General features: G+C 36.1%; 1 protein-coding gene across 1 annotated transcript; it reads left to right on the top strand.

The window, feature by feature from the left end:
• The first annotated feature begins 7,990 nt into the window (after positions 1-7,990).
• On the top strand, positions 7,991-16,533 carry LOC145777933 (serine/threonine-protein kinase NIM1-like). Its single transcript, XM_082589295.1, has 9 exons — positions 7,991-8,194; positions 8,533-8,724; positions 8,968-9,089; positions 10,401-10,547; positions 12,109-12,180; positions 12,429-12,597; positions 13,195-13,408; positions 14,363-14,510; positions 15,200-16,533. Exons 1-9 carry the CDS (start codon positions 8,053-8,055, stop codon positions 15,698-15,700), a joined length of 1,707 nt encoding a protein of 568 aa, XP_082445421.1. The 5' UTR covers positions 7,991-8,052; the 3' UTR covers positions 15,701-16,533.
• Positions 16,534-16,684: the final 151 nt, after the last annotated feature.

Below are 16,684 nucleotides of genomic sequence, written 5' to 3'. Positions count from 1 at the left end.
AATGATCCAACTTTATGAAAATGTGGATGACTAAAAATTGGAGTAGTACAACTATTTGTGTTACTGAACATTTACTTATTGTGAATTTGAGTTATTCTTTTCAACATTATGTTCAAATGAAAAAGGCTAAGCAGGGTTTATTGCTAAGTACCAAGTTATCGTAGTTGTACACCAAGCAGTAAGCAGGCATGATGATTCTCCTCAGCCGCAGTCTACAACTCACACAGCAAAAAGTTTAGTTCAAAAGTCAAAACTAACCTTATTGGTTTTGTCTAGTCAGTTTTAGAAATTTTGGTTAAACACGCACTGAACCTTGCTAGCTAGACGCTTTACCATAAAGGTAATTTTGAACCAAAATCATTGCTGTGAGCCCATATAGGCCTACCAAGCTCTTGTTTTTGTATATAGTTATATTACATATATATTAACTACCATACCAACATAAGCATGTATATTGTATAATTAAATCAAATATAGTTATTAATTACTATATTTGATTTAATTTGCTCTGCTTTGCTTTTTTGCTTAGCATTGAGCACTTTTTTGTAGTATTGATAGTTTTCATTGTTTTTTTTATTGTATAATTATATATATATAGGCTACGTGTTACTATTTGTAGCTTTCTGAGGCTTCTGTGTAATGATTTAAAAATGGTGCTGAAAGCGCACGCAGGTTTTTTTAACCGCTTTACTACATATTTTCTGGACCTGGGTTTTTTTTGCCTCATCTGGGTTTTTTTTAGCACACAATCTAAGTTTATTGGAAATTTGTCGCTGGCATCCTTGGTTGCTAATGCTAGAGTAGGTAGGCACTTTTTGGACAGTTTTCTGTGCGAACCAGCTACCACCATTGCGCCGCGGCGCATTGGTTAAGAAAGTTAGGACAATTTTCCTTATAAACTCAATTCATTAGGCTACAGTCATTAAGATCCTTCTTGCACTCAGTTCAGTTGCAGAAGAAAAAAGAACATTAGCAGAGGGTGGCAATCGAAATGACTATTCCCTTGCCCTAACCTTAACCCATTAGGCGATACATTTACTTAATTTTCTTTGTATCAAAAATCTTTCGAGTAGATCAGTCAGAATATCACGTGCTGAGTCGCATGACTGAAATCAGCTGATTTGCAAGGAAAACTGTCTTATGTTAAAGTGCCTACCACGTTGCTACCCTATCACGAAAGCATGTTAAGTAATTTCCTGGCCATCATCGCCAACACCAGCTAAATGCAGCAATCGCTTTAGATCTGCCAAATAGACGTCCACACTCCACAGTCTCACCATTCTCCCATGTTCTTCTTCGAAAATCATCGAAAGCTAAAAATTTGTCCTTAGCAAATGCACTCCTTAGGCCTAATGCTTTTTCAACGGCATCATCTTCTTTTTCCCAAGTCTGTTTAGTTGATAGTAGACCGCAAACGCAGGCCCATCGAAAAAAATGCAAACTATGAGTAATAAAGTTAGAGTTTTTTATAATTTTCTGAAATTTGAGAATTTCTCTGGATAATTTTCCATTTGTCATAAGAGAATGTGACTGTGTTTGCCGAACGATGCAGAAAATTAAAAAAACTCTAACTTTATTACTCATATTTGAAAAGACATAAAAAATTGAGCTGTACAGCTACCGCAAAATGACTTCGGACCTTTTTGCGTACAGCAAAATTTACGCCAGTTTGTAGCTGTGCGTTTTACATCAAATCACACCACTAACAGCAAAGATTGTGAAAAATGTGACGAAGATTTTAATAATGACAAAATATTAAGAATGGTCGATTGTTTTTATTGAAAGGTTTCATTGTATACAAAATGTTAGTTTTTCTTGAAAATTTAGAAAGGTCTGAAGTCATTTTGCGGTAGCTGTAGGCTACTCAAATTAAAAATTGACCACAAAAATGCAGCAGCCTAACGATTGAGTCACTTCAGGTCAAAATTTAGTTAAAAATTGAAAAAAAAAGCGTTTCCGCGTAGTATCGAACTCATTCCCTCTGGAACACCAGCCCGAGACGTATCCTATGCGCCACCGAATCAGTTGAACATTATTGTCGAATTTAGAACTTATGTAGGCACTCTTCTCGTCTTTTGCTTTGAAAGAGAAAAAGAAAAAAGTGCCTATATAGTGACGTCATGACCGGTCAAATAGTGTTTCAGATTCAAAGACCGGAGCCGGTCAAATAGCCACTGCCATAAGATAACCACTTAACTTTATCATCTCATCAATTTCTCTATTAACTTGGATGGCTGATCTGTAATTTCTAGGGAAAAGATTTCTTAGGACTTTGGTTTGGCACAGCTCAAAACTTTTTTTTTCAAATTTTCTTCGAAGTTACTTTCGCCATTTTTATTATGCTTTGTAGTAATATTTATAATTTAGTTATATCATATATTTAATAACATTATATATTTAGATATATCTGCAAATGCGCAAAATACAGTGCTTAAGTGCAACCTATTTCGTCCCCTGAACACTTCGTCCCCCGATTTCGTCTCCTGAAAAGAAAAGATCAAAAAAAATACAACAGAGTCGAAGTCACAGATTGGAGTTGCCGCAAACATTTTAAAATTTTTCCCTTGAAAAGATCAAGAGAAAAAATAAAGAAGCGCCAAAGTCGCGCTGATCGGAGTTGATGAAACAGTTGACCATGCAAAGTTTCTTGAAATAATATGGTGGTAGGTTGATAAACCGAACCTCACTTTCGGGTTGGGGTTGTCGAATTAAGATTGTAGCACCCTCATTATAAAGAATCACGAGCTACCACACTGGAATGATCTATTCACTTCCAACTAATTTTTCTAGACAAAGTTACAAAGAAAAGTCAGCACTTATTTTGTGGTGGCCCATAAAAATTTACCGATTAAATCAAGGGGAAAATTTTAAAATGTTTGTGGAAACTCCGATCAGCGACTTTGGCTGTGTTTTATTTTTTCTCTCAATTTTTTCATGGGACAAAATCGGGGGACAAAATAGGTTGCATCCCAGTGCTTAATGCATGAAGCAATGCCGAAAAATTTATAATAAAAATTGCCATGGACAAGTTCTGCACTGCCCAAGCTTTCATGTTAGACTGTTAGTGGATAGCAATCATCAAGTGCAAAACTTACTCAATACTCAAATAGATCAAGGATTATTTTATTTGGTTAAGTTTTGTGCTTGATGATAGTTATCTACTCTAACATGAAATTTTAGGCAGCGCAGAACTTGTCTGTCAGTTTTTGCTGTAATTACATATACCATATGATATCATATATTATCAGAGATGGGCAGTAGCGTGCTACTTCTTTTGACCCCACTATTAGTACTGCTACTTTTTTGGTAATGGTAGCGCCACTACATGCTTTTTGGAGTAGCATGCTACTTTTTTTCAATGTAGCGGAGTGACGCTACTTTTCTTTCAATCGCACCGCTAATCCAATATATAAAAATGATTTGTTTTCGGAAATTTTTCATGGAAACAATTCATTAAAAAAGAAATCATTTGGTCATTGCTGGAAACATCAAACCACGTTGGTACCAACAAGAGTGATACCAACACCAATCACAACGCCGACAATAAATTTTTTTGGTGTGTTGGTGCCATTACATGAAACGTCGGTACAGAAAGAAAAGGCAATTGTGGAGGCCTTTTTTCAGACAGAAGGAAGTTTTGTTTGACATAGCACGAAAGCACTTTCTTTGCAAACACATCAAATTTGAAGCAGCTCATTGGTAGTGGTTTTTTGCTGCTTCAAGGCTAGCTGTCTTTTGTACTGCATTATCAATTGTACTTTATGTTGCTACAATGAGCAGTAACTTAAATCGTTATTATTTTATTCTATGTTTTTCAAATAAGGATTATTTTATGCTTTTTAAATTGTGAGTAATACAATTTAATCAAGTGTTTTGATAGAAGTGTTGGAGTTCGAAAATTTGTTTTAAAGTAAAAAGTGATGTGGCCACTGGCCAAGTTTGCTGAACGAAATTGCTTGAAACGTTTACCAGTTCTATACAACTGTTTGTTCTAGTTAACCCAGTTTTCTTCTGGCATTATGCCTACTTCAAGTGGGGTCGCCGGTGCAGATTGTAGTCCTCCACATCACTCTGTCAGAAGCATCTTTCTTCTTCACTCCCACTATTTCCATATCTTCCATCTCACAATCTCCCCATCTTCTTTTCGGCCTTCCTCACTTTCTTTTACCAACTTTCAATTGTTGTATTCTTGCGACATATATACTAGCCTACCTTAGTTCAGTTCAGTTTATTTTTTGTTTTGTTGGCGAAAAAGAAAGACACAAAAAGCAAAAACACAAATAATTCGCACAACAAGGATGGCAGCGAAAGACCAAAAGGTCACCAAAGTCAGCTACCACCCAAACATTCAAACAAAAGACCCAAAATTAAGAACTTTATGTTGCTACAACTTAGTTTGTGTGGATCCATTGCATTTTTACTGTTAAAGAGGAGATTTGAGGCTGCACAAATTAACCATAATGGTAGTAATTTCTAAAAAAGAATTTTATCAATGTATATATATACAGTTTTGATATTTTCATTTTGCCATTTTTAGTTCTGTTGACGCCAAGTTTTTGTTGCATAAGCAATTTTAGGTTTTGCAAAAAGATATGTTTAAAGGAATGATATCATGCTCGAGTGACATACAGTGATCATAAACCTAGTGCTGGTGACCATACAAAAAAATGGAAAAACCAAAATGTTAATGTACATTCGATTCATGATTTAATTCATATTTTTGAAATCAGTTTCATTAATTAATAGGCTAATAATTTATTTTACACTAGTTGAGTGCAAAACAGCATCAATAAAAAGTGTCCCTAATTGGCGATTTTCAGCCAATTCTTGTAATACTTCTAAGTTGTGTTCTGTTAGGGATTGAATTCTATATATAAAAGTTTGTGCTCAATTTAGTCAATTTAAATAGTTAAACAGTAAAAACTAAGTTTATTTGATGTTACAGTCTATAACCCAACCAAAAAAATTGCATTTGCAAGCAGGAAATTTTCTCACACAGCATCATATAACAAGTCATTGTAAATATGTTCAGTTCATTGGGCATTGAAAACTGGTCTTTAATAATTGCAGGTTGAATGTGTCACTGCTATTTTGAAGTTTTATTGTTGGTTTTCATGATTTATAAAATGTCGATTTTCATATATTTATGTATTATATAATATTCCAATTTTTATTTTAATGTTTTCATATTCCATGTTTGTGAAAAGTTTGTTGACAATGATCATAAATTAGTACAGCCACCAAATCTACTCATTGGTAATAAAAAAGAGCATTATATATATTATTTAACCCCAGCTAGCAGCTCAACAAGAGTACTGTACTGATAAGCATGCAACTTACCAAACGTAATTGTAATTTGGACCAATTTTTTTTAAATTACAATTACACGAATAGTACAACAAAAAGTCTCATTTACAAATATAATTACATGAAAATGTGTAACTAATTGTTTTCCATTGTAAATGATGATCCAACTCTGCTGCGTAGCTATAAAAAGTTGCCATTTTTACATTGCTTCAACGTTGTAATGATGACAGTAACAATTTTTCTGGCTGAGTAATGTTGTCATTTTTGGCTTATATTTGTGTTTTGCATTATAGTGCATAAGTGCATACAGTATATACTGTATATAACACTTATTGATCTGATAGCTTGAGGTTTTTACTGTTTTCACAATAGTTTTCCCTTGTTTTTAAAAGGATTGTTACATAAAGAAACTTCTTGAATGAAGTTTGTAAAACAATAGCCACTTAAAGGCTGGGAGTGGTTTTAAATCTAATTGTTCATTTGTCTGACAATGTTCTTTTTATATGTAGTAACATGAGTCTGGGCACTGCACCTTGGTGCCTAATGGTATAATGAGGTTATTTGAGAGAACTGTTGACGTTAAGTGGTACTAATTTCGTCGTGATATAAATGCCTGATAACATTTCAATGTCAGGGTTGGTATATGTGATATTATTTACATATTATATATATAGAATTAGATCACATCAATCAAAAAAAACTAAGATGGAAAAGTCCTGGGCCTAACTTAGGCAAGGATTCTACAGCTAGTGTCATCAACTTTGCAGCGAAGTAGCTAAATGTTGAACATGGCATTTTGTTATTTTTTTCTTATAAACGCCAGAATCGATTTGCTTTGAAGTAGTTCATACTTCAAAATGTACCAGCACAGGAAAATAGCTGTAAAAGTTTTCATGACCGAAAACAGATTACAGGACAAGATATATGTACAGTACTGTAGAACAGGTTCACTCCAATAATGTTGACACAGAAAACAAACGTTGTGGTACCATCACTGGCGCTGACTTACGGGGTGGCAGCCACCCCGTTTAGGTTACATTACTTACTGCAAATAAATGTAGCCTAATTTGAACGGACGTTTAAATCTTTTTTTGATCATCGGTTTTCGCTTCAAGTCAACGTAAAGCAAGAGGTGAACCAATACAGTATTGTGAAGAAAATGATTGTTTTTGTCACAAGCATCATACTCGCGTAACATCAAGCAAGCTTCCTGAAGATTATGCAACAAGTGGCTACGAGTTTTTTCCTTGTTGTTGTTGCGATCGTTTTATTTGTTACTTGTCATAAGTCATTGTTACATTTGTTAGGTTTACAATGGGATTTACTAATCAATAAAATACGATCTTTCCATTGCCTCCCTCAAAAATCTTTTTTGAAAAATTTTAAACTGCTCATAATATCGCTATAAATTATGCCAGCTATAAAATACTTGGAAATAAAATTATCTCGATGATTGATAGCTCCACCCCCTAAATGAATAAATGAATATCTATTTTCAAATTTCATTAAAAAAAATGCAATTTTAGAAACTTTTTGAGTTTTATTTAAAAAGTGCACTTAGTAAAGTAGTAGTTTTAACGTTCTGCAAATTTACACGTTTATATGATTCTATTCGAGGAAAGCTACACCCCCTGCCAATTCCCAATAATAAAAGCAACCTTTTTCAATTGCTCAAGATTTTGCATTTTGAATTATTTTCCTATTTCAATTGGAGTGTACTGTCATCCACTTCATGCTTTAATTTCTACTTTGTCATCTACTTCGTGCAGTAATATTACGTGTCAATGCGTGACAAACTGTGAGGCGGGAATTTATTGGTCTGACATAGGAGTTGCTTGTTACATCATAGAAAAAATTACAAAAAGTCGTCCAGGAAAAGTTTTCGCCGACATTCCAGTTTTATTCAGCTTAAAGATGCCACCGAAAAAGCGTTCAAAATTGCAGCCCTCCATTGAGTCATTTTTTGTTGCGTCTAGTCAGGATTTCAGCCAGCATGAAAGTGATCAAACGCCTGAACGAAACGAAAGTGTGCCACTGCCAAAAGGCGTTAACACGAGCAGGATAATCGCTGTTGAAGGGAAAAGCTATCAAAAATCGTAGGGAGCGAATTCCCGTGGCTAGAATACGATAGATGCAAAGGTAGAGCATTCTGTCCGATTTGCAACTGTTTGATCTATTTGCAAGCAATGAAACAATTTCATTAATGCTTCCAAACGTGGTCTGCATTGTGAAAATATACTTATCGTTGCCTTCCACCACCTGCAAGGCGGAGCGATCGTTTAGTGCACTCAGGCGCATAAAAACCTACTGGCGATCTACCATGACAACTTGACCAGTTGATTAACAGTTGGATTGACAGAGCTGCTGTTTGCAAAAATACTTTTGCCAAATGTTAAGTGTCAGAGCAGCAACGTAACAATAAAATTCACGACATACCTCCTGTGCTTTGTTTTAAAGTTGCTTTGTAAATTATCGAGCTACAAATCAGGTATGAAAAGACAATTGCATCTACGAAACACGCTTAGTAAAAATCAAACAAAAACATGCAGTTTGAAAGTTTTTAGGTTGCCATATTGTGCTATCCGCCACCCCGTGCAAAAATAAAAGTCGGCGCCTATGGGTACCATACTAAAACGGAAATAGTATAATCTCAACTGACCCTTTCACTGCATGTGCAGGATTGACGTGCATGCAACATGTAAGCATTACCGTGAATGACAGTTAGCCTAGTTGAAAAATGGTGCTATGCTGATTTGTTTTTCGAAGCATGGCATCGGCAAAACCGCAATGAAAGCTGGAGAAGGATCAGTAAGCAATGCAAATTGCATTTTGTCTGAAACCAATCAAGGTAATTCAACACTACACGAAGCTTCCTCTGACCTACCAGGTGAGACGCTGTGTGGGTGTGACATATTTAACTGTGTTTTTTATTTTCATTGTAACAGTTACAAATTTATAGTTTTGTAAATTATTGAGTGTTATATTTTATTAGCTTCCAAACAAATACGTTTTTCATTTTGCTACGAGACATTTTATGACCTGAAACGATGATATTGAATTCGGACACGATGTGTGGAAATTTACCAAAGAGTTTCTAGTTTGTGTTAAGAATTACGCTCAAATAGTACACTAAATGAAACGTTTAATTTAAATAAAACAATTTTCACTTCTACTTTGAATGCTCGATGTGATCTGCAGCAAGATTTTTTGTTTGTATTTTTCCAGATAGCAAAAAGAAGCTGAACCACCAAACACACACGCCGTCCTATCAAAAACTCTTGGAATCTCTTAAAGATGATCACAGATTTCAATGCGAATTTGCTCTCGGAAAACGAGTGGGATTTTACTCTCTAAGAGGAGAACTAGGGAGTGGAAACTTCTCTCGTGTGAAAGCCGGCGTGCATGCTCTTACTAAAGGTACCGAATCTTTGAGCTGTCAATATAAAGTCTTTCTGAAATAACAAGTTTGTTTCAGAAATCAACCGTCTGGAGGCAATGTCAAATTGTTGGCACATGGTAATTTTTGCGTGGTTTTAAATACTAATAGTCAAGAATTTGGACGAACACGTGAACGGAACCGACTAACATTTCAATACATGTTTGTTTTTATTACAAATTTACATGAAGATCTATAACCTGGCCATTTGTTTTCGTCGACAGAGAAAGTAGCGATCAAGATTTTGGACAAGAACAAGATGGACAAGAAAACGAAACGCTTATTGTCGCGTGAAATTTCCAGCATGGAAAGACTTCATCATCCTCATATCATCCATCTTTATGAGGTAATAAGTTCATTGTAAAAAAAAAATGGTATCAAAGTTGTATGCCACGTGATTGGCTTTTGATTTCAATTTTACATCATTTATTGACCACGCCGTCTTTGCTTTACCTATATTTTGTATCAGTGGTGCATTCGTCATCCGCAATTTCCTAAGTTTATGATTTTGAACGTGGTTAAAATATTTCTTTCCGGTGCTCAATGTTTTTTCAGCACCGCCCTTAATAAAATTTTTAAAAAATGTGCTTAACTTGTAGAAAACCTACATATCATATCATATATCTTTGGAAAGAGCATGAAAATTGCAATCAAAATATGACACTTGTAGATGAAAAACGTTTCTATGAAAAAATGTCAAAGGAATGCAAAAGTGTTTCTATTTGTTTTTTAATTTTACCACCGGTAAAAAATTTAATATGTGTCAAGGGAAAACGTACATCATTCCCAACGTTATGCTGGCATTGTCGCCATCCCTTACCCATATAATGATGAGAGATTTTCTTTCACAGAGGGGTGTATATTAAAAAAAAAAAAATTGAATTTATGTAGGCTACTAGAAAAACTTGATGTATTTGCAATTGTTCTTTAATTTTAAGTGAAACTACACGGAAATAGCAAAAATCCTCTCCTAGATCACTTCTCCAGTATATATTGATTATGCCTGCGAAAATTCATGCCATTCTGACAAGAATTAAATGAGTAGTTGAAAACATCAAAAAATGACTTTCGAAGAAAACAGCATTTGAAAAACACCCATCAAAACACAAGCTACATTTATCACTGTAAGTTTTGACATACAAAGACATTGAAGAGTCAAAATTTTACCATATTCAGAAACCTGGTGAAATTTATTGCTTTTTATACAAAAAAAAATTGACAAATAAATTATTTCCATCAGGAGTGTTCCCTTAATCAGGCAGCTGCTACTGGGCCACCAGTTAGCCTACCAAATGTTTGGACGTATTTTTAAGTTTGTAGCACTCTTGCTTTCCCCGTATGACAAAAATAAACCTTCGATTACATCCAGGCACAAATATGCTATTGACTCCTGACTGTGAAACCGCAAAAACAAAATTGAGCGAGGTATTACACCATTGGGTGTTGGTTGTGTACATAACTAACATTGTTGAATAAACATAAAAATAACGAAAGAACCGATTAGATCATCCACTCTTGACAAGTATCTTAATTTTTACCTTAAAAAATAAACAACAACTTTGTATATGTTGATTTTAGTTTATGAAAAGACCTACATAACAAAGGCTAATGTCTTAAGCAATTTGCTATCACATAAGTTCTCGGTGTTTCGCCGCAGGCCATTCACACGGAAACGAAGTTGCATCTAGTGATGGAGTACGCGAGCGGTGGTGATCTCTTCACGAAGCTGTCAACACAGGGGATGATGACCGAATCCGACGCGAAAATAATATTTGCACAGATCTTGTCAGCTGTCCAACACATGGTTGGTTTGTTCTTGCTTTTCAAGGATTGATGAAAGTTTCTGGAACTACCTTTAAATCACTTTTTTTTTCTGTTACCAAAAAAGTGATTGCGTTCTTGGAGTATATTTTGTTCTTATGCTTGGTTTATATCGAGTTATTTTCTCGATCTCTGTAAGAAAGTTCGTGCAAATTGAATCCTTTATCAACTCTTTATTGCCGTGTTTGCATAACTTCCTCTTATACCACTTTTGCAACATAAGGCGCTTTTATAAATGCAACTTACATTTGGACTTCGGTTCAGATTTCCAGTACTGTACCACATACAGTATTTTGCAAAGTCAGCTTTGAATATCTCGGTCCATGTCGATCCGACTTCACACGACAGCATTTTTTTTTAATTAAAACTGTGGCACTGGACTTTATGCTAATTGCTAACCATAAAACAAAAATTCTATACAATTAATGCATGTTTCGTTTCACTATCTCTTAAGCTCGTTCGAGAAAATTTTAAAACGTCCCAACTAAAGGACTTATCACAATTATCTTTTATATATAAGTCCTTTGGTAGGAATCTTTGCCGTTTCCTTTGCCAGCACAGATTTTAATGCGTCTTGACGTTGCCAAGGTACTCCAGCCCTTTTAATGATATCTTTAACAACATTTGGTAAAAGGTCGTGTTTTGACCTGTAGTGTAAAAATGTAGTTTTGCTGCGATTCGGTTAGGCTGCAAGAGGCCATTTAAATAAGTTTAAGTCGGCTTTAGTTTCTGTGAAGGTCATCATTGTGATTGTGAAATAAAATTTTTGATACATGTTGACTGGAAAGTTTTAAAAAATGATGTCATCCTTCAAGGCGACTACTTAAACTCAATACGACGCGCTTTGTTCAAAACATGTTATGTCGCTTTAGTGTACAATTAGAGATTATACAAATAAACAAACTATATCGATGTAATGTGCTAAAATTGTTTCATAGACTCCCACTTCAGGTGCACAAATGATAGGTTCTGGCAATCGGAAATATTGTTTACGGAAAAAGAAATTGAAATTGTTTGACGTGTCTGCGAGATCTATTTTTATCAGACCTTTCAGATAAGCGCAACCGCCTTACTTTCCCACCCTACTGACCTTTGCCTTTGTTCCAAATTGATAGCCTTTCATCACAATTGTTGCCAGTCATCATGTGAAGTATCATTGTTACGTAGTTGTTTTGCCAGCTTTAGAAACAGCGCCGGATTAAGAAGCTGAACAAAGCAATTCGTATCGTCCAAACCTTAATTGACGGTTGTGTCAAAATTCACTTAAATGTAATCGCTCTCGTCGCGCTAAGGTTGCCAGACATTAAAATCTGTCATTTTTTCATTGGTTCAACATCTGCAGACATTGAATCGATTTAAAAATGACGGATTTTGCTGTTTGAAAAGTTTGTTTCTACCGCATGCTTCCTCTGTTCCCAGTCACAACATTCAGAATATTCCTGTTTTGAAAACATTAGTCTGATGTTTTATATGACTGTGAAGTATGATTGTAAACCATCAGTTTCAAATACAACTTACTCAGTGACGGTTTTGTGCTTTTTCAGCATCAACACGGCGTCATACATCGCGACTTGAAAGCGGAGAACGTTTTTTATTCCGAAAAGAAACTTGTCAAAGTATGTTGTCACGGTCTTTATTGACGTTGTTTCAACGTTTTCAGAAGTACATTATTGTTGTAAAACACGTAATTCTAATCCAAGTTCCTTCATATGCATTTTATTAAAAATAAAAAATGTATTACTCATTCCCAGACAGCAAAGCAGTCGTTTTTTTACATTAAATCAATGTAAAAAACGACTGAATTGCTTTCTGGGAAGTTATGGTCTGTGAAAGTTACTTGGTCAGTAAAATCGTCCGTTTCCAGGTTGGTGACTTTGGATTCAGCACCGAAGCCAAAAGCGCAAAGCAAGCGCTCACCACCTTCTGCGGATCCCCGCCATACGCCGCGCCCGAGCTGTTCCGCGATTCTTTTTATTACGGAGAGCGCGTCGATATATGGGCGCTGGGGATAATGCTCTATTTCACTGTGACAGGTGGTACTTTAAATTAATTGCTTGAATAAAAGCTCTTTGCCATGTGCTCTTTTTGATTCAGACTAAACACTTCTAACGTTCAGATATTGATGCTATATGTCACATGAATTTTGAATTGAAGACTTAACTAAGTCAGTGTTGTCTGAGATTTTGCTGTGTTTTGAATGTTCAGTCTTAAACTTTAGTCACAAATATTTATTTTATCCCACTTATCCTGGCAGAATTCGTTGTGTACATGCTATCAATTCGTGCGGACTTTGGTAGACTTGCTGACTGCCTTTGCTAGGCGTAGCGAGCGAGTGCGCATGCTGTCGCTTTTTTTTATTGAAATCGCTGACGCATTCTGGCACTTACACAGACGTCAAAATCTGTCATTTTTACATTGATTTAACGTTTGCGGACGTTAAATCAATGCAAACTTGACGGATTTTGCTGACACACAGCGCAATTTTGTTAATAGGTCACCTTAAACATTTCATCCTTCGCTCTTTGGTAAACAAATTATGATTCATTCTAAATGCAATAAATTACAACAGCTATCTTTTATCGTAACAGCATGTTATTTTCAGTTTGGTATCAACTCGCTTGTTTTTCCAGGTACAATGCCTTTTCGCGCCGAAACTGTCGGAAAATTGAAGAAGAAAATTTTAACCGGTCAATTTGTCGTGCCGCCTCATCTATCGAGTGATTGCAAGAGCCTCATACGAGGAATTCTCATGCTAGTTCCTGCCGATAGGTTGTCGATTGCCGATATCAAAACGTCAAGCTGGCTTTCGAATGTGGCATATCCTCAATCGATGGGTTACTACAGGTTAGTCGTGCAAACTCATGCTTTTGTTTTTCACCTGATATGGAACTGAAAATAATTACCAGAAAGTGCACAGGCCGTCGTATTTACTTTTAGTCTGTTTATGACAACCTCTTAGTCTTCCCCGAAAAGTAAAACAATTTGCTTCTAGTTGATCGGCGAATGCGTGGTCTCAGGTAAAGGTACTTAAATTCAGTATACCAAAATTTATATGTGTGAAATGTATCATAGTAGTGTTTTGAAGTTTGATTTACGTTCATCCTGTTCTCATTACGAACAAAGAAAGAAAACAAAAATATAAAGAAAACTAAAATATACAGTAGATGAATCACGTCGAGTTAGCGCACGAAGACTGTGTTTAAAAGTTTTGTTGGACATATTGTTACGGACAATTTTTAAATCAAACGTCACATAAAACCGTTGTCTACTGAACCTAACGTCTTACGTCATGGACTGTTGCTAGAAATAAGCAAAGATTACATCACCTTTGAAACATTACATAATCGTTAAATCTTGAATTACGAGATATGGTGTAAGCCAAATTCAACAGGTGTTTGAATAGCTTCATAATGCTTATCATTATTACGTCACAGAAGCTGCTTACGTGCGTTTGAAATATTGCAATCTATTCTCGTCATTTTAAAATTGTTGCTTGAAAAGTTGGTCGCATATTTAGCTGTTTTGCTTAGTGCTTGCCAGCTGAACGAAATTTCCGTCTTTATCTCAGTAATTTGTATTGTAGTGACAAGTTTTAGTGGCGTATGGTGTTGCGTCCCAATTTCGACAGCCATGAGGCTATTTTTACAGAAATACAATTCTTGAATAGACGTTTTCAGAAGAGTGTTTCTTTTGGTCATTGCATACAGACGAACGGATCCGAGAATCTTATGTTACAATTTTCCCACGAAGAGATTATCTTTTACTGTTGTGACCACATATTCATATTCACATCTGCAGACTTGAGCCGACCAAGATTAATCTGAACAATTGCCGTCCGGAAGAAGCCTACGCGCTCTACTATCTTGAAAAACTTGGTTTGGGTAAAGACGAAATCCAGCAATTCAATTTTCCGTCAGAGTATCCATTTTCTTGGGATTCAAAAACGGTACGGATTTGAACCAGTGGCGAAAGACCATCGGGTGTTTTGCAAAAAGTCTTGGCTTTCACTGCGCATTATACACTTATACAGTTGCCATTGCGGTGAAGGTCTTGCATAGTAATTTCACCAAAAGTGTTTTCTGGTTCAAGTGCAATAATCCTGTGCATGTTTGGCCGTGAGCCTGGTTGTAGACCAGTAGTTTGCAAATTAGCCTACTTTTCATGTCAACAGCAAAGCAGGCCAAGATAGCACATAATACGATTGGATAGGCTATATTGTTTTCCAGCAACGGATTTCACATTTTTTAAATTTCACTTGGTGTTCCGCTAACTTTTTTTCAATACCGGTACAAACAGTAGGCCTATTTCATGATGCAAAAAGAGTTGAAAAAAATTGCGGTAGATCATAACATAAAAGTCACTAACTTCCTGTTTTGTGTATTTCAACTGTACCGGTTAGCCTTGTGTCTATTGTTATGATTTCATTCGCTCGAATTTTAAAATACAAACACTTCATCATTTACCTTTGGGAAACACTTTTCATCCGTCGCATTGCCACGCGTGTGCACACAAACAGTTATTTCTGAAAGGTCTTGGTCAGTTGCGTAATCTCGAAGTGTGACATCTGCTCCTATTGTGTAATGCCTAAGCCCATGCATTCGGTACGGCAGCTAGCTATAATTTTGTGCTTTGCAGGAATGTGTCAGCAACCAAACATCACCACGAAGGCACGTGAACGGGTCCCGAGCGCCACAGATGAATATCTATGAACCTGTTGAAATAAATGAGAAAGGTGCCTTGGTCGGCACTTACCGAATACTGCTGCTTCGTGCACATAGAAGATTCTGCGGACCATCGGCGGTCGAAGAACTGCGTAAGCTACGAGCGGTCACTCAACGCAGCCTAGCAAAATCGCTCGATGACGATCAAAGCAATTGCGAGGCATCTCTGTGGTCTTGTTCCCTCTGCGAAGTTAAACCTAGCAATGGTCATGTAAAATACGCAGGTACTGAGTCGCTTCAGCCTGAGCGAGAAAAAAGGGAACGTATCGACACACCCCAATCAAGTCATAAATCTGTTTCCTCACAAAGGACACCTGACAAAAAAACGAAAGTTGAATCCCCTCAAAGCCGCTCCCGATTCAATCCATCTCGCGGAAATTCTGCTGTGAAATCAAAGTTTTGCGTTATTTTATGAGTATTCACACTTTTTGTCATGGCACTTTTAAAAATATATGCTTTTTTGATAAATATTCTTTCATCAGATTGCTTTTATCACGTTAAGCATACATTCGATATCTTGTGTTGCGATTTGGAGTCTCCAGTACCACCAACCTGGGTGCCATTCATCATCATCAAGTGCTTTCATACAGTTCAATCTTTCGATAACATTTCTTCTACACTTTTATTGTTTTTGTCAAAGCTATTTTATACCTGTCTACTGTGCAATATCTACCTTTATGTGTATTTACCTAATCGTGCGAACGCTTTTTTTTCTAACCAACCGCAATTGTATTGTAGTTCAAATAGTGCTTTGTTGGTACTTCGTGGCTAAAGTACCGTTGTAGGCTACTTTGGTGGATTCACGAAACCCTGCCGAATGTTTCATCGTGGAAAATACGAATCCAGTTCATTGCATCATCGATCGACCGTTGCGAGTTTTCATGTAATTACTTAATATCTCTTGACTGAAGTAACTTTTGCAACAATATCATGGACTTTGTTTAAATTTATCAGCACTTCCGCCCGAAATGTCATACAAACTCATGTGCAGAAACATTTCAATTCGCTTCATCATTAATTTATGCTGTTGATACAGATCATGCACACTGACAATGGAAGTTCAAACTCCCCAACAAACTAGTCCTTTAGTATCTTATATTTAGCCATACATTCGCTAAAGCTGTACTTATCTCATCTTACATCCAATGCGTCGTCTTCTATTGGCTCTAAAGATGTGTATTGTATAAATATTAGATAACCTTCACATTTTTATTTCCGGAATTCTGTAATAAAGTATTTAGTCCTTCAGCAGATGTCTAACATACGCGTGAGGCTTGTAGTCAAATACCATGATGTAAGTAAAGACAATCAATTTTGCTCAACTTAATTTAAGGATCGTGATGGGCGTTTCCATAAACTTGTACGCAAAGATATTCTTGCAATCTACGCTACTTCTTCC

This window comes from Aplidium turbinatum, chromosome 10 (assembly GCF_918807975.1).
Source record: "Aplidium turbinatum chromosome 10, kaAplTurb1.1, whole genome shotgun sequence".
NCBI classification, from domain to species: domain Eukaryota; kingdom Metazoa; phylum Chordata; class Ascidiacea; order Aplousobranchia; family Polyclinidae; genus Aplidium; species Aplidium turbinatum.
This window is presented reverse-complemented; position numbering and strand designations above follow the sequence as displayed.